At 34.9% G+C, this 24,141-nt stretch overlaps 1 protein-coding gene across 1 annotated transcript; it reads right to left on the bottom strand.

Moving 5' to 3' along the window:
* Positions 1 to 4,400: 4,400 nt before the first annotated feature.
* Positions 4,401 to 10,814, bottom strand: LOC135848439 (plexin-A4-like). Its single transcript, XM_065368340.1, has 7 exons — positions 7,881 to 10,814; positions 7,523 to 7,757; positions 5,534 to 5,814; positions 5,168 to 5,361; positions 4,949 to 5,089; positions 4,745 to 4,861; positions 4,401 to 4,461 (listed from the first exon to the last, which is right to left on the bottom strand). The coding sequence occupies exons 1-7, from the start codon at positions 10,812 to 10,814 to the stop codon at positions 4,401 to 4,403; spliced, it is 3,963 nt and encodes a 1,320-aa protein (XP_065224412.1).
* Positions 10,815 to 24,141: the final 13,327 nt, after the last annotated feature.

Genomic DNA, 24,141 nt, shown 5'->3' on the forward strand with positions numbered 1-24,141 from the left:
TTTTGGGATACTGCTGGGTGGTTGAAAATTTGCAAATCGCTTATTTCTGGATAAATATTCTAGGGGACGAACTCGTAACCTTTTTGTTGATTAACCAGCAAAATCATAACGTTTTGGCAAACTCGTAACCTTTTTGGAATGTGACTTTTCGATGAGGTGCCATATGAATCTACAAGGTGTGGGGAGTCTATACTGGCAAAGTTTGAGCAGGGACGTGTGATTGCTGTTTATACACTTTCACTTTTGACTCAATTTTCAAATGAGTGCATAGCCTAATTAGTATGCATGAGGACATGAAGAAAAGGTGTTTATTGCCAAGAATCATTTTTTACGTTCTGTTTGGTGATTCTGGTGATTGAAGATCTACTCTTTCACATAGCGTCGTCAAAAATCGTCTAAAATGAATTTTTAATTGCTTAAGTTTAATTTAGAGTTGATTATACAGGTTCAAATTTTTGTGTTTTTCAACATTAACATTGATTTTAAGGGGAAAGTAGGCATCCTAAGAAAAAAATGCCACGAAAGAAATTGTTGAGCATTAAATTTTCTTTCTGCTCGGAGCTGGTTATTTTTTTGTAGGATGCTTTGTTCAAAAAGTATTTGCGAAAAACATAGATGCATAGGACTTGAAAAAAAAAGCTTTCCTGAAAAGTTGATGTTTCGGCAATAATCAACTTTTCCCCAGGGCCTCCAAAAATCAAGTTAACGAATATAACGTGGCTTAACATGAGTACTATCAGGTGTATGAGGTACGCGTCGAGCGTATGCACAGCAACGAAGTTATAGAGGGGTCTTGAAAGATTGCACTTTATACAAAACGTTATAAGTTTACCTGTATGCGGCTATAGATACTTATACATTTTAGTGCAATCATGTCAACACCAAAATCGTAAGCCTAATTTTGAAAAGAACACACTCGCAGGATGATTCTAAAAACCGGAGGCCAAAAAGTCTTGTACATATGTATTATAACGGAGGTTAAGTACTCAGTTCACCTATTTACATGTAAGTATATAATTTTTTTTTAAATTTTTCGATTTGATTCGAAAGCTGCAAACTTTTGGATCGTGGTGATAGTTTTGGTTTTTAAGGATGGTGAAGGTCGATTGATATTTCAAAGCTTCATCGAAATTGGTTCAGCCGTTTTCTATACTTAGATAATGAATTTTGAAAAATTTTGAAAAAAAAGTTTAAATTTCAATAAGCTCGGAAGCTTTGAATTTTTGGAACGTGATGATTGATGATTTTGAAAAATCTGGCTAGTAACCTAGTTGTAAGGTAATAAATTTGATCAAAATCTGTTGAGCCGTTCCTGAGAAATTTCATTTTTAATGAATTTTGTGCAAAGTCACCCTGTGAAAATTTGCAAGTTTTGTCGCTCGATAAACTCGGAAGCTGTGAACTTTTGAAACATGATGATGATGACAAAATGTTAGGCTAGTATTCAAAGGGATGAAATTTTAAATTTCATCAAAATCGGTTCAGACATTCCTGAGAAATTAATTTTTTTATTTAATGATTTTTTCATGAGCCATGTGTACGTTTAAACGATACATTTATCGATCAATTTCACGAAAATAGAAATAAAAAAATTTATCGATTTTCTTATTTTAAATATTTTAGCAACAGCGTAAATACCTTTTAAAAATACATTTTGGTAAGGTACAGCGGCAGCCCTGTGGCCAAGGAACTGGCTTTATGGTTCAATGTTCAAATCGTACTCTTAGCACAAAATCTTTTTAAATTTTTTAAAGTTGATTTTTGATAGAAAATGTTGGAATTTATCGATTTTCTTATTTTGAATGTACCAGTGGCGGATTAGGTATTTTGGCGCTCTAAGCTGGATAAAATTGAGCGCCTTTACCACATAAATTTTCAACACCCCCCCTCCCCCTCAAAAAAATACTGGAATTCCTATGAATATTTTACAACATTGAAAAAATAATTTCTTGCATAAGCATAGTAAACATTTATTTTTTCTATAAAGTAAAAATGTAAAATTTATATGTATTTAACAGGTATTTGTTTATAAAAAAAAGTACAATTTTTCGAGATTTCGACGACATTTCAACATGACGACATGAATTCTCATTGGCGTTACCTGTCTTCATATAATCTACCTAGCCAACGAAAAATTGTCATGATTTTTTCATTATTATTTTCGGTTTTTTTTTCATCTTCCCAAAATTTTTGCGCCCCTAAAATTTTGCGCTCCGAGCTTCAGCTTGGTTTGCTTTTAGGGTAATCCGGCGCTGGAATGTACGCGGATCAATTTTGAACTCGATAATTACTCGATTTATTCGCGAATAATTGACCAAAAATGAATTAAATGAATAGATTCATTCGCGCATGATTCATTCATTAATTCACAAAATATAATTCAATCCGTTCGTGAATGATTTATCAAAAATTGAGTAAATGAATCGATTCGTTCGTGAACCAATCACTTATACGAATCGATTCGTTCGCAAACGAGTCACTTATACGATTCAATTCGTTCGCGAATAATTTAGTAACTACTGATTAACTCGTTCGCGAATGATTCACCTACAAATCAATCGAATGATTCACCAAGAAATCAGTCAATTTATTTACTAAATCACCAATTGTTCGTAAATGATTCGATTCGATTGTAAACAGATCAATTGCTATAAAAATGTTTCAAAAACAGTGAATCAATTCGTTCGTAAAAAATTTTTATTCAGAGAAAAGTCGGTCTTCTCACGCTGCTAAATGCGTGAGTGTTTTTTTTTTTTTAAAATCAGACTTCGTGTAAATAATTTTTTTTTTGTGAAAATACGAAAATTTCACTTTTGTTACTTTCAATAAAAGCTTGAACAAAAAGCTAATAAAAGTACATAGTATCAAATTAGAGTCAAGTTCAACGCGCACAGAATAACGTATTCCAAATGCCTCAAATTTTTAAAAATTGAGTGAAGAAAAATCGAAGAGCACCCAAAAACATACGCCAGATTAAAATTCAAGTGTTGAATTTTAGAGGTGAATTTTTGAAAATTCAAACCTGGCCAAAGATACCCACCAGCTTACAAAATGATTATAGCAAACGGCCGAGTGAACAGTCATCTATCATGACAATTTTTTATCATGCATTGACGTAGGTTTATAAATTAAAAAGATCGTCACCATACTAGGTACACGCAAAATGACTAATGAGTTTAAATATTTACAATTATTAGTTGAGAACAGTTACATAATTCTATACACAATTCTACTGATACCTACATTATTTTCACCGGAGATCACAAATTACACTCGTATCGTACTACAATAGGTACGAGGATATCTATCCATACAAATTAGGGTCGATCTCGAAAAAGAATTTCGAAAAATGTAGCCCAAATTTAGTGGAGATCTTCGTTTTGAGTTAAGTCATTCAGAAAAATTTTAGATCCGGAAGTGCTGCTGGAGGGAAGATATGGGTTCTTCAAAGAGGTGCATTTGAGAAAAATTCATAGGTTTTTAGAAACGGCTCAGTTCCAAAATTGTAGTATTTGAAATTCTACGTCGCTCAAATTAGGTCATTGCTGTCCAAAAAGATCAGCCCAAATTGTTTCTCAACTCATAATGAAAGTCTCCACACGGGAAAAAAAATTATGGATAATTTTTACTATTTCTCACAGTAACCGGATCCCATTCAAAAATATTGTGAATTTCACTATGAGATTAGTAAATTTTACTAATGAGAGTAATAAATTTTACCTAATTCTAGGTAAAATGTATTTTTTCGGCTGAGTAAAAATCACTGTTATTTTTGAATGGGATCCGGTTACTATACTGAAACAGTAATTTAATTTACTGCAAAACATGCTAAATTATTCATTCAAGTAAAAGATCTGCTGGATTTTCTTCATCACTTGAGCTACACTGAACTCTAAGTTCTTGTTCATTTTTTTTGGGGTAATTCGTGTTTTGAAAATGTTTTCTTCTCAAATATGTGTTTCACATTAATCAGGCCAAACCATCGAAAGATATAATTTCTGAAATTGGAAAAATATTTTGGAACGCAGTGTTGCCAACTTCTTGGCCATTATTGTCAATTTCCAGAATTGAAATTTAGGTATCTATAAGTACCAGAAGTAATAGCTTTCCATAATTATGTATTCTAACACAATTGAAGCGAAATGAGTATTTGAGAAGAAAAACGGTCTTCTCCGGAGCCCTAATTTTTTCACTACTCAAAATGAAGGTCTCCACTGAATTTGGTCTAAACTCTCAAACATAATTTTTAAGAAAATGTTTTTTCGTGATCCATCCTACCACCCATTTACAGTGTATGTCAGGATATGTAACTACTTACATATGTAATTATAATCTAATAAATAACACTCATAGCAAGCTATTGTAAATGGTTCATTCATGTAAAAGATCTGCTGGATTTTCTACATCATTGGAGCTGCACTCATGTCTCTGCGGCCAATAAACATTACATCGCTGGAATACCTGTAAAAGATGAATAAAAATAAATCTCAAATCATTGGAGGATGAAGAAAGAGAAGAGCGGATTGGAGGATGTTTTGGACTCTCAAAAATCATGATTGTGTGTTTCTGGAAATTGCCCAGGCAACTTTCATTTCACATCATGTTTTTACACAAAATTTCTCAAAGAATAGGAGTCTATCCTATTTTTTTCTCAAACTTTCACTTTCAATTAAAAATTCAACCTTAGCCAAATTGTTCACCAGTTCCCTTCGAATCCTACTTTGTTTTTTAAATTAAGTAACACTTGATTACCTCATCATCAGCATTCTTTGATAATATATCCTCCAAAGCATTGGCAATCATTGTGAATGAAGGACGGTCTTCCGGGATGTAACTCCAACATTTGTGCATTAGACTGTACCTGCAATTAAAAATGAAAAAAAAATTAATTTGAAACAAATAGCTAGAATTGCACAATCAGAAGTATGTACAAAAAAGAGATGCATACAGCTTAACAGAGCAGTTGGGGGGTTTTTCCATTCTATAACCTGAGTGTAAAGCCAGGAATAATTTTCCTAAATCTGGAAATGAAGGATAAGGTGTTGCTCCCAACGTTAGAATCTCCCAAAGTAATATACCGTAGGACCATCTGTCAAATTAAAAACACAATTTTCAAAACCATGTAAATCACAAGATGTAGAAGAAAATTTTTATAACCTCAACTTACACATCAGATTGAGTTGAGTAAAGATCATGACCAAGTGCTTCAGGAGCCATCCATTTCACTGGTAATCTGTCTTTTGTTTCCTTCCGGTAGTAGTCCTTATTACGAATATCCCTTGCAAGGCCAAAGTCCGCTATTTTTATGATGTAATTGTTGGACACTAGAACATTTCGCGCAGCAAGATCACGGTGCACACACTAAAAAAAAAAATACTTTTATTAGTGGGACATATACCTTATCAATAATTCAGTAAGAGTAACTGTACTTATATTACACTTAGTTGAGTATTATTATACATATGAATAAAGTGGCTAATTTGGGAAGAAAATTCATTTAATTAGATGAATTTACAATTATTTGGGTATATACCTTTTTTGCGGCCAAATATTCCATTCCTTTAGCTGCTTGTTGAGCAAACATTAGCAGAGTATTCTGAGATAATTTGAACCCGTGTTTATTCTTGGCAGAAGGTAAACTATCCCTAAGAAAGTCTCGTAAATTTCCATGTAGAGCAAATTCAGTAATGATAAGTAATTCACCATCTTGAGAGCAACACCCCAAGAGCTGTAGAACGTTGACATGTGCGCCAATTAGTTTCATTAACTCCATTTCAGATACTAAATCAATCATGTCTTCATCAGAGTGATTATCTAAAAGTACATTATTGTAATTAAAATCATTACTTTCGGGTTTATTATGAAAAACCAAGTAATCAAAAATGTAGATGGGTCATTCCATGTCAACTCAACCAACGTTTTTGGGTCATGTCTTTCGATTTCGCTCAAATTTTTTTTGCAATATGTACCCACCCAGTAAGTAAGAAAGCCGCAATCAGTTTGGTCCCAGCCCCCTCAGGGGGCGGGTGGGGGGGCTTCCATTATTTGCACATTGTCTCGAGGTACTCAACTTCAGCAGCCCATTTCTCCAAAATTATGATACTGTGATCAAAACTGATTTCACAGTTCGAAAGGGCATTGAATTTTGAACTTTTCAAGTATTCTGAAATTTTCAAAAGTTGAAAGTTGAACTTTCAATTTGAAAGTTCCAATTTCAAAATGGCGCTGTAAGTGGGAGCTACCATTTAAAATTTTGAAAAAATTTCTATAGATGTACATTTTGATACTTTTTCGAAATATTTAGGTTTCGAGATGGAACTCTTTGACGGAGGGGGAGCACCCCTACCCTCAATTTTGGGCGAAATTTTCGAAAGAAAATCTGGGGCATGTGACACATCGAATTCTATGTTTTTGGTGACGCTGAACACGAATATGACGTCAGATTTTTGATAGGACCCCATCCACGGCCTTCAGCACCTCCCCAAAGGGGGTAAAAGTTCAAAAAAGCGTTTTGTTCGTGTGACACATGGAATAGTATGTTTTTGGTGACGCTGAACACGAATATGACGTTAGATTTGTGATTGGACCCATCCACGGGGCCCCAACATTTTTTTTGGACTTTTACCTATTTGTGGAGGTTCTGGGGGCCCTGGGTGAAGTCGATTCGAAAAACTAAGGCAATATTCGTGTTCAGCGATATCGAAAACCTACTATTTCATGTGTCACACGAATGTGACCATTTTTTGGGGGGGTCATCCCCTTTGGGGAGGTACTGGGGGCCGTGGACGGGTCAAATCCAAAATCTGACGTAATATTCGTGTTCAGCGTCACCAAAAACATACTATTCCATGTGTCACACGAACAAAACGCTTTTTTGAACTTTTACCACCTTTGGGGAGGTGCTGGGGTCCGTGGATGGGGTCCTATCAAAAATCTGACGTCATATTCCTGTTCAGCGTCCCCAAAAACATAGAATTCGATGTATCACATGCCCCAGATTTTCTTTCGAAAATTTCGCCCAAAATTGGGGGTGGGGGTGCTCCCCGTCCGTCAAAGAGTTCCATCTCGAAACCTAAATATTTCAAAAAAGTATCAAAATGTGCATCTATGGAAATTTTTTCAAAATTTTAAATGGTAGCTCCCACTTACAGCGCCATTTTGAAATTTGAACATTCAAATTAAAAGTTCAACTTTCAACTTTTGAAAATTTCAGAATACTTGAAAAGTTCAAAATTCAATGCCCTTTCGAACTGTGAAATCAGTTTTGATCAAAGTATCATAGTTTTGGAGAAATGGGCTGCTGAAGTTGAGTACCTCGAGACAATGTGCAAATAATGGAAGCCCCCCCACCCGCCCCATGAGGGGGCTGGGACCAAACTGATTGCGGCTTTCTTACTTACTGGGTGGGTACATATTGTAAAAAAAATTTGAGCGAAATCGAAAGGCATGACTTTCAAAATCGCCTTTTTTTGGTTGAGTTGACATGGAATGACCCAGATGGTAACTACTACCTACTACCTACCCTTCAACATTTTGACTGCAACAGTGGTGACAACATTTTTCTGCAAAATTCCCAACGCCTCTGCTTGAACCACTTTACCAAATTCTCCTTCTCCCAAATCATTTCCAAGATATAAATTCTCTCTGGGGAACTCCCATTTTCCATCAAATGGTAACAAGTATTCTGTCTCTGCTGATATTTTAGCTGTAGGTCTTGAATATTCATTATCAACAATAATTGAGATATTAGGTAATTTCTAAAATTAAAAAAACAAAAAAAAAACAACAAACAAAGTGTGTAATGTAGGTTGATACTCACATAGGTTTTGTTTTGAGGAATGAATCAGTTACCATACAAGTTATTATTTCAAATTACTTACCAATATGTTTGATAAATCGTCGTCCAAATCGATTTGTTTTTCAATGATAACTTGCTTAATGGTCTGCTTTAAAACTATCGACTGCATGCACATTTTGTTCATATGCTGTTGCATCTTCTTCAGCACCAGCAAATTTTTCACTGAAGTATTACGACGATAGTAAAAATGATAAATGAATAGAAGAAGAGCGATTATACACAATATTCCAATAACACCATAAATGATGATACTTGGTACTGCTTCAGGACTCTTCAACTTTGGGACTGATTTTATCAATTTATTACCAATCATTACAGTTATGAATTCATGCTTAGCTAAAATGTCATATTCTTCTTCAAACTTATCAATAGAATTGAAACGTTGAGATTTTGGCATGGCTGTGATATTTTCATGTTCAGCCAAGGTGTCATAACCTTCATTGGCCAACTGTGATTTTGGTAGGAAGCAAACGACTTGATGCGAGGACAGTGATATTACAGTGCAATTATCATTACCAACTTTTACTTTGATGTCTTGTTTTTGGCATGCCGAGTTAACATTGCGCCCTTCAATAATTACATATATTTTGTCATTGAATTCAACTGACGAGCTATAGAAGTGAGAAAATTCAGGATCAGGATATAAGGTAAACTTTGTGGATTCATTATAGGTATTGAAATTAATCTCAACATTTTCTGGCTGATGTTTTAGGGAAAATTCTAATCCAAGAGGATTATTTGCACTGAAAGAAGAATGATCAATGTTTGGTATGTGTGGTGACAGACAAGTAGCTGTGGAATCATTTCGAACTGTACAGAAGCTATTATGATCTGTGCCATTAATGTGCACTATGAATTGTAATTCTTTAATCGATGTAATGCTTGTGAATGTTATATTACGAATTAAAATTTCAATACCTCCGGAAAGGATACCTTTTGGTGCAGTGTTGAAACCATTTTCATCGCGTTCTGCATCCTTCTCATACTTGAATGAGCTGTTGTAAGGCTTGCGGATGTTATTATCAAATTTCACAATTATTTCAACTTTGTTTTCAATAGCTGATGGACCAGTAATGCATTTAATTTCGTTTGGGGAACGAGAAATCAACATGCACGATGTATTACCAACTGAAATTTCAACTAATCTTCCAGCATCTAGATGTTCCCCTTTGAAAATTAGCACAGTGCCACCATATATGAATCCTTGGTTTGGAGAAACATTGTTGATTTTCGAGTTTGCAAATTTAAAATTCTGTTGAGATTTGAAATATCTTTGATTCAACCATAGTTCAACTGGTCCTTCAAGATTTTCCTGTGGACTTGATCCATCGATATTGCATACAATCATCTTCATAGGTATGCAGTTTTCTATGAGTGGTATGCAGGGTATACCTGCAACTTTTATAATACTCCTAGAAATATCTTCAAAAGTACACCCAAGATTTTCACCTAGAATTGTAAGATTCGTGCCACCTTCCCATGGGCCCTCCACAGGTTTGATGGATGAAATCGATGGTGGTTGTGATTTGAGACATAGCTTGCGTGATATGTAATCATTATCAAAAAATGTTATATTTATGCTTGCAATATTCGGGATGTAGTTAGTTTCAATTCGTAAAGTGGCTTTGAAATAGTCATAATCCAGTGGTATTCTTGATATTTTATTAGCTGAAGGTGTGTGACAAATGGCATTCGTTTGATCCAATCTGAATAGAGAAGTGGTGTAAATTTCATTCCCGATTTCAAAACTGCAGTTGAATTGTTTGAAGATTGAGGGTATCTTTTCTATCGTCATTTCAATAATTTTATCAGAAGTTCTTTCAAATGACAGTGAATTGATATGAATAATCTTAGTTTCTTTTCGAAAATCATAGTTAAGCCACATTTCATAGTTCTGATTTTGCTCGCATTCAAAATTCTTTGTACATTGATTTGATGATACGCACCAGCCACACGATTTAACATCAGACTGCAAGCAAGTATCATAAGTTCCGAATATTCCGCAAGGTATTTTGGTTCCTCTGTATACCCTGCTAATATCATCTACAGTTGTGAACACAATTAATTCGTCTGAAGACTGTTGTAGATCAAAATTCACATTTTTCCCAACATTCAAATCTGTATACATGTAGATAAGAGATTTTGTATCATTTACTATAAACGTTTTCAAATATCCATCTCTTGTAATGATGCATATAATGGTGCGGTTTTCTCTCCTCGCACTTATGATAGCAGTGGGAAATGCAGTGAATGTGGAAAAAGGAGAACTTATAATATGCTCATTTCCATTAAAAGAGGTATTTTTTACACCTCGAATACACTCTGTATCAATATTAATGGTTGAAATTGTTCCAACACACTTCTTTTCGTTCAATACAAAGTTCAACTCAGAATTGGCCACGTTACCAAAACAATTTCGAATTTTTTCTGTAAATTTTTTGTTTATCGCATCTAGTGAATAAATACATATGGCACTATCAGCAGTAGATTCTTTGGAATTAGTCGTTTTGCTTTTGGAAAAAGTTGCAAATAATACTTTGTCTTTAGGCCCAATCTTCAATGATTTCATCAATTTCAACCCAGGGTTTCCTACATGCGCAGTTTGAACTAAATTATAAGTTCCATTCATACCACCGCATTCGACTAAAATCTCAGAGTATTCGTCTGCAATGGATTTACCAGGAGTAATACACATCCTTTTTATTTTTGAAATGTATGGAGATCCCGGCGTCGTAGATTTTCGTTCGGTGGTTAAAAAGTAAACATAGTTCTCTAAAAGGAATTTGTGTATTAATCTCACATCAAATTTATTCCGGAATTCTTTTGTGATTGATATCATCCAATTTTTATTTTCACCGGCCTGAGAATGATTTCCAACAGCCGCCAAACTTTTCTTTATATCAACTTGAGCTAGATATTGATTATTTCTGTGGCATGAGACTCCAACACATAGCATGAAAGATGACAAAAAAATGAGCAATTTTTTCGAGCGCTTCATTTTTATGTACATAGGTTTAGGAATGAGCAATGTACTTAGGTAATACTTTCAAATCATGCGACCCATTTTTTGCTATAACTGGTCCTCAACGCATGGGCATGTCTGAAATCAAAGTGAATAATGGACCGCGTCAATTCGAATTGAAGTTCTAATTTTTGAAACAGTTACCTACCTAGGTACTTAAGTTACCAAATAATGTCATTTTGCATCTAGAACTTATTCAGACCACAATTTGTTCTTTCCATCACCTAACGATCAATGCATTTTGAGGTCTACACCAAATATAGGTGAAAAATACATAGGTACCTATCTGGAATCCCCGGTTGGGGGGGGGTACTCCATGTCAAGTAACTGAGCTTTTTGTACTTGGGTGGGATCGACGATTTTCAGAGTATTTTGATTTTTGAGGTGGATAGAACTCGATTAGAGATAACAAATGAAGGAAACCACAGTTCTCAAAAATAATGTATTTGCATGGGAGATGAGGGAACTCAAAGTATTGAGAAAAGTAGAGATATCGTAAAATTTGAGTGCAGTCAACTGCAAATGGTGCAAAATTGGAACTTATCGTAGAGATTTCTTTGATTTTTTTTCGAACATAAAATGCGCATTTCTACTTCTTCAACTATGTACATTTTGATACCTTGTTTCAGAGGTACATACAATCACCAAAAAAATTTACAATGCGGGTATCTCATCATATTGTAGGTAAAACATGTTATTTTTTCACATGCTTTTGTACAGGCGCGTAGCCTTTAAAAATGTAAAAAACTGATTTTTCGCGGGTTTTCACGCCATAAGTCATAAATTTCGGACATCCACCCCTCCGTATCTCAAGAAAGACGTTTCTTGGTCAATTGATACATCAACTTGAATATGAACCGAATTCGTAAATTTTTTCTACGTTTTACATATGATTATTTTTTTAAAAATTGAATTGCGCTGTTTTGGGAACCTCCACCCCTACTTTCGGGCGACCCTTAGAGCTAAAATTCATGTTTAGACTAATACATATGAAGTAACCCAAAATAAACAGGTTATGTCGTAATTTTAGCAAAATTATAAATCATCAATTTTTTCCTACTCACGATCTTTTTTCGTCATGAAGGTAGGGGGGGAGCACAAAAAAAAGAGTGTGTTCACAAAAGAGCACAAACGAAGCACAAACGATTGACATCATTTTCAACCCCCTATTGCAACGTGGTCAATTTTATTTCTCCATGTTAACCAAAATGTTTTTTCAAAAGTTAAGGCCAGGGAAAGCACAAAAAAAGTACGTGCACAAAAGAACACAAACGAACCACAAATGATTGACACGACTTTCACACCCCCCCCCCCTACCTGAAAGTGGTCGCCCTGGGTAGATGGATCTCAAAAAAGTAAGAATGAATAATTTTGTACTCGTAACTGAACGATTCATTCACGCCTTCAATCTTCATTTTGCATTTTCTGAACTCGGCGCAATTGCTAGTTCATTTTCGAACACTCTGCGCAATATCTCAAAAAACTCCACTTTTTTGAGCATATTTTGTACATACAAAGTGTTAACAAACAGTTTTGATTGTAGAAACTCTTGTCAGATTACTTACCTACTTATATTCACAATTTAATTTTGAAAATGAATCCTTATTCTAATAGCGAGACCGACTACCATTAATGAACCATATTCATAGACTATGAAAATGCATCAAAAACACCCCAAAAAATGAATTACATAGGTAGGTACACATCTTAAGTGGATACCTACTTTTCGAAATTACAGTTATGTACATATTTCTTCTTCAATATTGATAAGAAGCATGTGAGGTGTACACTGTACGATAAATGCAATATGATTTTTACAGCTGTATTACAAACAATCTCTAAACTTACCGTGATGACGTATAGTAACACGAAACTTAGTTGATGAATGATACAAATTTCACACTAGATAGTACGTAAGTAGCTAAGTACCCTACTAGAAAAAATTTGAACGAGCACAATAAAAATTGATATAGTATTACACTCACGGAATGTTTTTAGTAGCCAAATTACGAATTGACGATCGAGTTTCAGTGCTTTAAATGAAAAAGAACTCATCACATCATAATCAAATTATTGTAGTTCTCGCTATCGATAAAACTATAGAAATCATCATGATATCACGATTGGTTTTTTTTCCCCTATCAGACTTTATGTGAGTAATTTTTTTGTGAAAATAGGGCTATGAAAATGTCACTTTTGCAATTTCCAACGAACTCTCGAACAAAATACTAATAAAGTAGTAAGTTATATCTAGTATCAAATCGAGTCAAGTTCAACTCACATAGAACGTATTCCAAATGCCTCAAATTTTTAAAAATTGATTGGTGAAACATCGAAGAGCAATAAGAGCATCCAAAAACATAAAGCAGGTCTTTCGAATAATGATTTTTTTTATTCTAGTGAATTTCTTGAAAATTCAAACTTGGCTTACCCTTGTACCTCATAAAAAAATCAAAATTGACCAAAATTAAGCGAAAAATTGAAAATTAGGTTTATATATGTCCCATTTTCCAGCTCTCTAATTAATCAGTAGTGTGTTGGATTTCACATTTAGATATTTTTAAATTATTTTTAGGGCACATACTTACGAGTTGAATAATTTCACAAAATCACGAGTTTCTCGGTATCTATATTTTTTGTAGAAATGATTTGGTAACAAAATATCTCTACATAAGAGAACACTAAAATTAACGAATTAGGTATTATGCTGTCCCTCAGTGTCCCTCCTTACACTAGCACAGACTATCCCTACAAATAAATGAAAGATCCCTGCCGAAATTAAAAAAATGCATGGATCTAATAACCCCCCCCCCCCAAAAAAAAATTGTACAGGTAGGTAGGTATCTCATTTGAGAACGAAGTAGTACATGTTGATGGAAATGAACCTATAGTCATGTTATCCGCGTATGTATTAGTCAGAAAAAATGCCATCCTCCATACGATAAAGCAAAATGACCGAGTGAACGGTCAACTATCACGACAATTTTTTTCATCATGCTTTGACGCACGTAGATGAATCGGAGAGATCGTCAACAACATTACTGATGAATGACAAAATCATTTTTTGTGTCGAGTGGAATCAATCCTTGGAATAGGAACTATGGAAAAACTATGTCGGTCAATAATGTATAATAAAAATTTACTTATGTGTTTCAAGTTTTCCAGATGAAAATTAAAAAATGGTCGAATACTTACTAGGGGGGAACGATTGAAAAAAATTGACAAATTATGTGACCAAATTTAGCAAAGACCTTCATTTTGAGTTGAATGTCACTCTGAAAAATTTTTAGTTTCGGAGGTACCCGTAGAGGGGAAATACTTTATATGAGCTGTCAGAGAGGAGGCATTTTCGAAAAAATAGTGGTTTTTTCGCTCTAGCTCCTACTCAACCTGTTTGAGGGGAGGGGTAAATACCCCAGTACCAAATGAAAGTAGGTATTTTATATTCTGGGTCGACTTAGGTGATTGTCGTCCAAAAAGATCACTTCCTTTTAGGATACTACTAGGTGGTTGAAAATTTGCAAATTGCTTATTTCTGGATAAATATTCTAAGGGCCAAACTCGTAACCTGTTTCTTGATTAACCAGCAAACTCATAACGTTTTGGCAAATGAAGGGAGATGGAGCCAAAAAAATCATTTTTTTGAACTTCCCTTTTCTCGTTCTTGAAATTCAGATCCAGTTTTTTTTTCAATTTCAATTCTCAAATGATAGCTCTAAAGTTGAGCTTTCTCCACGTCACGTCACAAAGAACACGTAATAATTTTGTAATTTTCGATTTTTTTTTCAATGTTTGGCCGTTTTTTGGGGGTGGGAGGGGGCAAAAATGATTTTTATGAACTTTCCTTTCCTCCTCCAGTCGTGAAATGCATACAAGCTTTTGAAGTTGTGCAGCATTGCTTGTAAAAAATCGAATTGCAAATGGCATCGTTGAAAATTGCGAGCCTTTCAACTAATCTCTAGAGGGTTAGAACGGTAAGAATTTCACTAATTTATTGAATGGGGGGAAAGTGTGAAAATGTCTAAAAAAAGGGGGGGAGGGAGAATGAACTTGAAGTGTGCATTCATGTGTTTCTTTTTTAATTCTGAACGATTTTTATTCTTTTGTTGAATTTTATCTCTAAATTGTACAGGGTTCTTAAAGCTCGGTTAATTTTCAAGTGGGTAATTTTTTTGTTTATAGAATTATCAAAAAGTACTACTTTTTGCTAAAATTGTCAAAATTTAGCAAAAGTTTTCACTTTTTAGTAACGTTGAAAAGTCTTGCTCTCTCATCAGAAATTGACAAAAAAATTGGTGCCAAAAGTTTTTTCATCAAAAATTTGCAACAAAAAATTGCGAAAAAAATATATGTATTTTTTACTAATATGTAATATCCAAAAATGGCAGCTTTTTGCTAAAATTATCAAGCTCTTGCTTTTTGATGAAAATTCTCGATTTGTAGCAAAATTGTTTGTCACCATTTTTTTCTGCAGTTACCCAAAAAGAGTCACTTTTTTGCCAAAATTGGCAAAATGTCCTGCGTTTTACCAATGTTGTCAAAAATTCGCAATTTTTCAAAAATTGACAAAAATCTTACATTTTTAGAAAAATTGCTTGACTTTTTTTTTGGAATAATTCCAAAAAGTATTTCTTTTTTTTATAAATTGTCCGAAAGTCTCCCTTTTTGCTTGAAATGTTTAAAGAGCCATTTTTTTGCTAAAATTCCCGAAGTTTTGCTTTTTACCAGATTTTTTTTCGTCAAAAATTGTTTTTTTTCTCGCTAGAAATTTTAGATATTTTCTCTTTGTTGCTCAAAAGGTCTCGCTTTTTTTTAATTTAATTTTTTCAAAATTTAAAACCAAAACATTTTAGTTTGTTTTGATCTGTTCTTTTTAAAATTATTCATTTTTTATTCTCTGAAATGAGTTTCGGTCACGTTTTGCCATTATCTTGGTTACTTTTTTGAGCTTTTTTGATCACTGAAGTTACTTTATTTGAAAAAAAAAAAATTGAATATCTACGAGTCCTGGTCTGAAGCCATACAAAAAGTCTGAAAATTCGCCAAAAACCGAAATTGAATTTGGGTAGTCGAAATTTTGTATTTCTCTCCCACATGTTCTTTTCAAGTACCCAAAATTTTCAGATTCTTGCGATGGTTCCCTTTTTAGATAGTTTTGCATTTTTCTAATTTTCATATCATAAAACTACTCACATAATTTCATCTTCCAAGTTACATTTCTACGATTTTTAATATGTTTTATGCACTTATACGGAATGTATCCTTGAATATACGAGTATAGATTATATGTACATGCTTCTTCCGGTAATGCATTCTCCCTTTGAAACATGAAATTCGAACCGAAGCTGGCGCGTATAACACCGTTAAATACGTAAACGTAATTCAAATTGCATTATCATTGAATGAAAGTCATTGCCTCGGTACCTTTGGAGTACAGTATTGCGAATAATGTACCTATTTGAGCTGATTTTTTTTCGTTCCATGAGCTTATACAGGGTGCAATACGGATAGATAGACGTTTCGATTCGTCGTATTGATACCCTGGCTTACTTATGATAATTCCTTTCATGTTACCTTTACAAAAGAAGTACACATACACGCAGGCAACCTTATATTGAATACAGAGTCGAACACACACGTGATGAATGGTGTATGTTGGGTAAAAGAATGAGAGAAAAAAAACTAGCTATTACCTTATTGAAACCGTCAGCGGAGTTGATGTTGGACTATATAGGTGAAGTGAAGGGTTCAGATGATGAGGCAAACATAGCCAACCATACCTGCCTACCTACCTACGTTCTTTGGTATACCTACCTATGAATCGTGAGTGCACAGCTCACGTTAGATAATAGATATATTCGCACATTGCCAGCATCACCTTTGATCTTCGAAATTAAAAATCCATCCGATAAACCGAAACCGCAGAAAGAGACGCCACAGCAGCCACATAGGGTATATGTTATTGCTCTTTATCGCGTACAAATGTTAGTCGAAGCGACGACTCGAACGTCATACAGAATTTTATCTCTGCTGCGAACTCGTACTCGTACTCGCGAGAGCATTAGGATTGATGCTATTTATAGTCAGTGGTATACGTACGTACACAAATGTGCATATAGTTAGTATAAGTTCACTCGTATGTAGATAGGTAGGTACTTTAAGTACCTACTTACTCGACGGGGGCTATGTTTTAAGCGATAATTGCACTCCACGAATCGTGGTAGGTAGTAGGTACCTCTTAATGTGTAAAATCACTCATTGAGAATACCTAGATTTATACACACGCGAATAAGTTTAAGCTGTTGGTAATCTCGCTGGTAGCCTTATTCTTCGCGAGAGTTCCTTATCCGACCTAACATCTCTCATCACGCATAGGTACTCGTTAGAATATAGTAGACCTACCTTGTCTATATTTATGTAGAGAAAAACATTTTGTAGTTTTTTTTCTGCGCCAAACCTGTAAAGTTGTTAACTCGGGTGAGAAAATCACGCCATGATGTTTTCAGCCCTCTCGGTGAAAAATAACTGGTGCCAGTGAGCGTCTCAATTTTACAAAATTTGAAAAAAAAATGACATACACAGACAAAATTTTTGAAATTGTGAACTTTGTAGGTCCAACACCCCAGTCAAGTCCCTACTTAAATAAAATTAACTCATACACCAATTTTAGCCCCCCATCTCCGCCCATTGTTAACCTGCGAATTAGAGGGGAGGGAGAACTCATGATTATTAATTATACCCACTTCTGAAAAAAAATTTGTTTAATGCCCTGAAGTTGGCCGGGTTTCATGAAAAAAATTTCTTCAACGATGTTAGTAAAAAAAAAAGTCATATCAGGAAGCCCGCCTCCTCCCCACAGTTCTCAAGATATAAATATCTACCTATTATAAAAAAATTGAAAAATGACATTCTCACATTTTTTTACTTTTTAATCCTTAAATTAGATTTGGTCCATTTTCATTAGAAATAATAGCCAACAATCATGTGAGGAGTCCGCAACAAAGGTCTTTTCTTGAAAAGGGGGTTATGTCGAATAATTCTGATGTGGAAATGAAATATTTCCAACAAAATTTTCCTGATTCTGCTTGATTCTCATTTTTTCAAGGTTTTTTCAATTTTAGGAAGCTCCACTCTGGGGAGGGGGGCAATATTGGTCGGGGGCCCGCATAAGGATCACCTGCACCCCACTGCCCATCCTCCAGGGCAATTTTTTTCTTAAAGGAGGAGTCCTGAAGAACATTTCTAGCCCTTATACACAAAAGAAAAGTGGCCCTACTTACAAAATGGCGGCCATTTTGATTGACACAGCATAAATCGCAGATTTTGCATTCCATCATAAGACTTGCATGAAATTTTTTAAACCGTACAAACTCAGATCGAAAGATCAGGCAAAAGTTCATCACCTGTCAAAATTTCAAGTGGTAAAGTGCCTTTTTCGATTTTTTGTGTATTTTTGAAAATCAAATTTAGACCAAAAATGAGGGAAAAACCAAAATTTTACGAAATTGACCAAGATAGCTGAAACTTGAGATATACCCTATTTTCGACATGCCAAATTGATTGGAAACTGTTTCAACCCGTTTTGAGCAGTTCTGGAGCCTCCAGCACATTTTTGAAACTCGAAATTCTTTCAAAATTTCATCAAATGGAGATGGAAAGCCGACGTTTACTCTACAAACTAATTTCAATACGCTACGAAGTCAACAGCAGGTGGATTTCAAGTAGTTTTGGAGCCTCCAGCAATCGTTTGAAAATTACTGGAGCCTCCAGTAGATTTCTTAAACTTGAAATTTCTCCAAAATTTAATCAAACGGAGATGGAAAGCCGAAATTTACTCTGAAAACAAATTTCAATACGCTACGAAGTCAACAGCAGGTGGATTTCAAGTCGTTTTGAAGCCTCCAGCGACTTTTTGAAAATTACTGTAGCCTCCAGTAGATTTTTGTAACTTTGAAGAAATTTCATCTAACGGAGATGGAAAGCCGGAATTTACACCGCACTCCAAGTTCGACATCCTCTGAAGACGACTCCAGGTGAGTTCAAGTCATTTCGGAGCCTCTATGCGACTTTTTAAAAATTACTGGTGTCTCCACCAGATTTTTGAAACTTGAAATTCCCACAGCATTTTATGAAATGGAGTTGGGAAGCCAAAATTTATTCTGCAAACTAATTTCAATACGCTACGAAGTCAATTGCAGGGGGATTTCAAGTCGTTTTGGAGGGTTCAGCGATTTTTTGAAAATTACTGGAGCCTCCAGTAGATTTTTGAATTTTGAAATCTTCCAAAATTTCATCAAATGGAGATGGAGAGACGAAATTCATTCGGCAAACTAATATCAATACACTACGAAGTCGACTACTGGTGGATTTCAAGTCGTTTTGGTGCCTTCAGCGACTTTTTGAAACGTTGTATTGCGTTTTTTGGAAAATTCAATTTTAAAAAGTACACATAGCTAGAAGCTTCAAAACTATTTGAAACCACCATGTAGTAGACTTCATGTCGTATCGAAATTAGTTTGCGAAGTAAATTTTGGCTTTCCATTTCCGTTTGATGACATTTTAGGGAAATTTCAAGTTTCAAAAATCTACTGGAGGCTCCAGTAATTTTCAAACGGTTGCTGGAGGCTCCAGAACGGCTTGAAATTCACCTGCAATTGACTTCGTAGCGTATTGAAATTAGTTTGCAGAGTAAATTTCGGATATTCAACTCCATTTGATGAAATTTTGTGGGAATTTCGAGTTTCAAAAATCTGCTGGAGGCTCCAGAACTGCTCAAAACGGTTTGAAACAGTTTCCAATCAACTTGGCATGTCGAAAATTGGCTATATCTCAAATTTCAGCTTTCTTGGTCAATTTGGTAACATTTTGATTTTTTCCCTCATTTTTGGTCTAAAATTTGATTTTCAAAAATTCACCGAAAATCTAAAAACGCACTTTAGCACTTGAAATTTTGACAGGTGATAAATGATTGCCTGATCTTTCGATCAACTTTTGTACGGTTTGAAAAATTTTGTCCAAGTCCTATGTTGGAACGCAAAATCTGCGATTTCGGCTGACCTGTCTATCAAAATGACCGCCATTTTAAGCTCACTTTTTTTTAGGACAAGTCCTAGAAATGTTCCTTAGGACTCCCCCTTTAAGAAAAAAGTTGTCCCGGAGGATCGACCTGGGGGGTGGGTGCAATAGATCCTTAAGAGGTCTCCCCGACTACCAAACAATGTGTTTTGTATGGAGCCCTACCTCTCCAAAAAAAGTAAAAATAAAAAGTTGCGTGAAAATTTTTCAACCTTGGTCAGAATCATTTTTAAAGTATAGCCCTCTCAAATAAAAACACATCCTTGCTGGGTCTACTAAAACCAATTTTGGGCCATCGCGAAACTTCCGTTGGTCTCTTTTGTGTAGCGGCTCCTATAAAGCTGAAAAAATGTAAAAAAAAAAAAAAAAAAATTGAAAATCTTCCGTTTCTGGTCTAAATGTTTCTAAATATTATAACTTAACTTTTCAAGAATAACCTTCTTTTAACCCCTCCAAATATCACTGGCTCTGACGATTTTGTGCAAATTTTATTTACCTATGTAATTCATCAACTTTGTAATGGTTTCATTTTTTTTCTCGATTTATTTGCGTTATTTTATTTGCAAATTTTTTGATAAATTTTTGGCTATTCATCGTATGTACATGTGATTTTGAATCATCATTGTTTTTGTTTGCTGATTTTTTGAGAATACCGCGTCAACTTGGGAATTATGGAGCTTTTCGGTAAACTTAGCCGATGCGGGGGAGGGTAGAGGAGGGGAGGTAAGAGGGACAGAAGCAACCAACTGCAACGAATATCTTCTAAAAGATAAGAATTAGGTCCATATGTTGTAAAAATGAGGACGATATTCTCAACGTGTATTCTTTTCTTCTTCTTTTTTTTTTTGACACCACTCAAAAGCGTGAAAATCAGGCTGAAAAAAAAATACATATAAGAAAAAGGAAAGAAGAATAGAAGAAAAAGTGTATAGCGAAGAAAACGATCGACTCGGCGTAGTAATTTTCTCACTCATTCTTTCAATCTGCAACGAATACCAGAAAAAAAATATATCGTTGGGCCGACTGTACTCGGCACACGAGATTGTAGTAATAGGATAACAACAGACCCCGTATATATGTATAAGGAAGACTACATCTCGTACTCGTAAGAAAAGAAGAAGAGGAACAGAGGAACAGACGAAAGACTCGTATAAGAGAGGACGATGAGGCCGAACCGAGCCGACGAGGAAATAATAAAGTACTACGTAAAAACTATCGAAATAGACACTCCTTTATCTTGTTTATGAAATGGCGAAATAAAGAATGTGGACGTCTTGCCGTTGCCGGCGTACACTTTAGAAGGCAGAATTGCATTTTTTACCGTTAAAACCTCATTTTTCCATTACGAAAGCCATTATAGAAGATCTTTTTACGGGACAAGTGATATTTATGATGTTTTAAGTTCATATTGCTCGAACCTGAGCGGTGGCGCGTGGTCCGTGTCGTACATTTTCACGCCATCCTCGGCGAAAAAAAAACAAAAAAATAGGTAGGCATCCAGATGAGACGTGGCGGCGGGGAGCGGGACGATAAAGGTAAGAAAAAAATATGATTAAATACGTTCCATTATGTGGAAAATTGAAAACAGAAAAACCGTTAAATAATTTGAGCGAGAAAAAGTGAGTGAGAAAAGGCTGATATATTAAGTCAACTTGATTTTATTTAAAGAACAGATGGGATTTTTTTTCTCTCTTTTTGCGCGCCCGTGCCACGCTCGACGCCTAGTTTAACGCCCCGAGAGAGAGGAGCTTTTTATTAGAAAGTTAATGTTTTTTAATGGTTGTTGTTGGTAGATTCGCTTTATATATATACGAAAGAGTGAGAGATTTAAAGCTTAAAGACGAACGTGTCGTCGAGTCGTTTTATTTTAATGGCTTTTTCCTTTTAATCGGAAAAATTCACCTACAGTTCGAAAAAGCACAGGCTGCCAGGCTAAACAAGTCAAAGGTGGCTATAAAAGAGAATAAACTCGAGCCAAACATTTCTCGAGCTGGGTTTTTTCTTAGTTTTTTCTTCTTCTTCTTCTTCTTCTTCTTCTGATGATGATGATGAAAATATATCTGCTACCTATTTCGATAACTTGCGAAATTATTATGTCTAGATACTTATTTACATCCCTTGAGCGGGAGGGATCGGTTGCATGGGGTATGAATTATTCATTTTTATTTTATTCTTCTGGTTGCTACCTTCGTTGCTGGTTCGGTAAATCTTAAATTTATTATAATTGCCGATGGTGTAAGCAAATGAATGAGTAAGAAATTTGAAAAAAATGTTTTATGAGAGGGATGAGTGGGGAAGAGAGAGACAAAATTTAAAAAAATTGTTCAAGTACCGCTCTCCCTTTTGTATAAGAATTCAGCATGTTTAATGAATGAAGAACAGTGAAAGAACTTCACCCTTATATAGGAAGGCCAACGATGGCAATTTTGCAATTTTCATTCTACGAGTAAAATCTAAGAATAATAATTTAATGCGTGGATTTGAAAAAATTTCATGTGAGAAGTTGATCTGAAAAACTAGTCTCTCAGATTTTATTAATAATTGATTTTCAAAGTCAGATTTAGACGCGGACACAAACAAAAAGCCAAGTATGGTAGACATTTGCTGTAAAATGTTATCACTGTAGAAGTGTTCCAGTTCCCTCTCCACAATTTTTTGACAACCGACAAAGTATGTTTTTTAGAGGGGCCGGGGGGGGGCACTTTGATAGAATAACACCAGGAAAAATTTTCACTCCCTGGCAAAATTGAAATGGCATACTTAAGATCAGATGATATGGTGCAAGTTTTCGATTTCGAAAAAATTTCATTTTGGAATTTTGAAATTCAGAAAGTTGTTTGTAAAAATCTGAATACAAATTTTTGAAGATTTTTGATGATTGATTTTTGTACGAAAATCGTCAGTATCGACGAGAGAGGGGTGTAAAAAATTTAGGTATGGAAAGTAGTGATTTTTTTTGAATAGTAGTGAAAAAGTAGTGAAAAGGTGCCTAGTGATTTTCGGTCAACAAATTCCATGTTGACAACCTGATACGTAGAAAAAAAAGTGATTTTTCTTCTTTTGAATTTCAGTCCCTGTGTCAGTATCTAAAAAAGATTCCTCGTTCCTCAAAACAATGTTTTAGTCCTAAGTATTGTGAATCGTATGGACAGGAATCTCCTCACATTGAAAATACCTAACTCGAAAAATGAAAAACTAAAATCTAAAACAATTTTGAAAGTTTTTCATTACCTACTTTCAGAAGTTTTTCAAATTGTTCCCCATTTTTAAGAAATGAATCTCTATCAGTCTCCCAAACAATATTCGTCCCTTATTCATAGTACCTAATTAAGCTTTTAATGCTGACGAAAGTCAGAAAAAATAAAATAAAAATTAAACCCTAACATGTCTTTTAAAATTTTCCTAACGCGATTAAAACTTCTCCGAATACCCCCCCCACACCACTTTCTCATACACCCCGCCAACCATATTATCGAGAATTTTCATAATTTTGGAGATGATTTTACTGAAAACTATTGTCACATTTTAATTTTTGAAAATCGAATTTAGGCCAAAAATGAGGGAAAAATCAAAATTTTAATAAGTTGACCAAGAAAACTGAAATTTGCGAAATACCCTATTTTCGACATGCCAATATCGATTGGAAACTGTTTCAAACCGTTTGGAGCAGTTCTGGAGCCTCCGACAGATTTTTTAAATTCGAAATTCCCACAAAATTTCATCAAATGGAGTTGGAAATCCGAAATTCGCTCTGAAACTAATATCTTTTGGAGTCTCCAGCGATTTTTTGAAAATTACTGGAGCCTCCAGTAGATTTTTGAAACTTGAAATGTCCCCAAAATTTCATTAAACAGAGATGGAAAGCCGAAAGGGTATTCCTGGTTAAGATAGGTGAAATGGCCCTAATCCCAGATTTGGAAAATCATGATGGATTATTGTTGGGTACCTCCAATAAAAATTTTCGAGCGGAATTTCCGCCCCCCAACCCACCCCCCTTGGTCAGTATAGCCAAAAAACGCGTTTTTTGCGCGAAAAATTCGGTATCCATGAGTGGTGGGGATAAAATTCTGGTACCACGCGGAATGTGTAGGGAAAGCCTGGGCCTTTCAACACGATTTTTTTCAAAAAATTTTATCGTAGTGGTGGGGGTAAAATTGACAAAAGAAAACTTTGAAGCGCCACAGCT

The sequence above is a fragment of the Planococcus citri genome, chromosome 5 (genome assembly GCF_950023065.1).
Source record: "Planococcus citri chromosome 5, ihPlaCitr1.1, whole genome shotgun sequence".
NCBI classification, from domain to species: Eukaryota; Metazoa; Arthropoda; class Insecta; order Hemiptera; family Pseudococcidae; genus Planococcus; species Planococcus citri.

What these genes read in the sequence shown, in the direction of transcription:
- LOC135848439 (XM_065368340.1), bottom strand. Translation starts at nt 10,814, where the DNA reads ATGCTATGTGTTGGAGTCTCATGCCACAGAAATAATCAATATCTAGCT. An exon ending in ACGATTTATCAAACATATTG is followed by an intron (nt 7,758 to 7,880) that starts GTAAGTAATTTG and finishes TTTTAATTTTAG; the next exon opens with AAATTACCTAATATCTCAAT. An exon ending in CCCAACTGCTCTGTTAAGCT is followed by an intron (nt 4,862 to 4,948) that starts GTATGCATCTCT and finishes TTTTAATTGCAG; the next exon opens with GTACAGTCTAATGCACAAAT.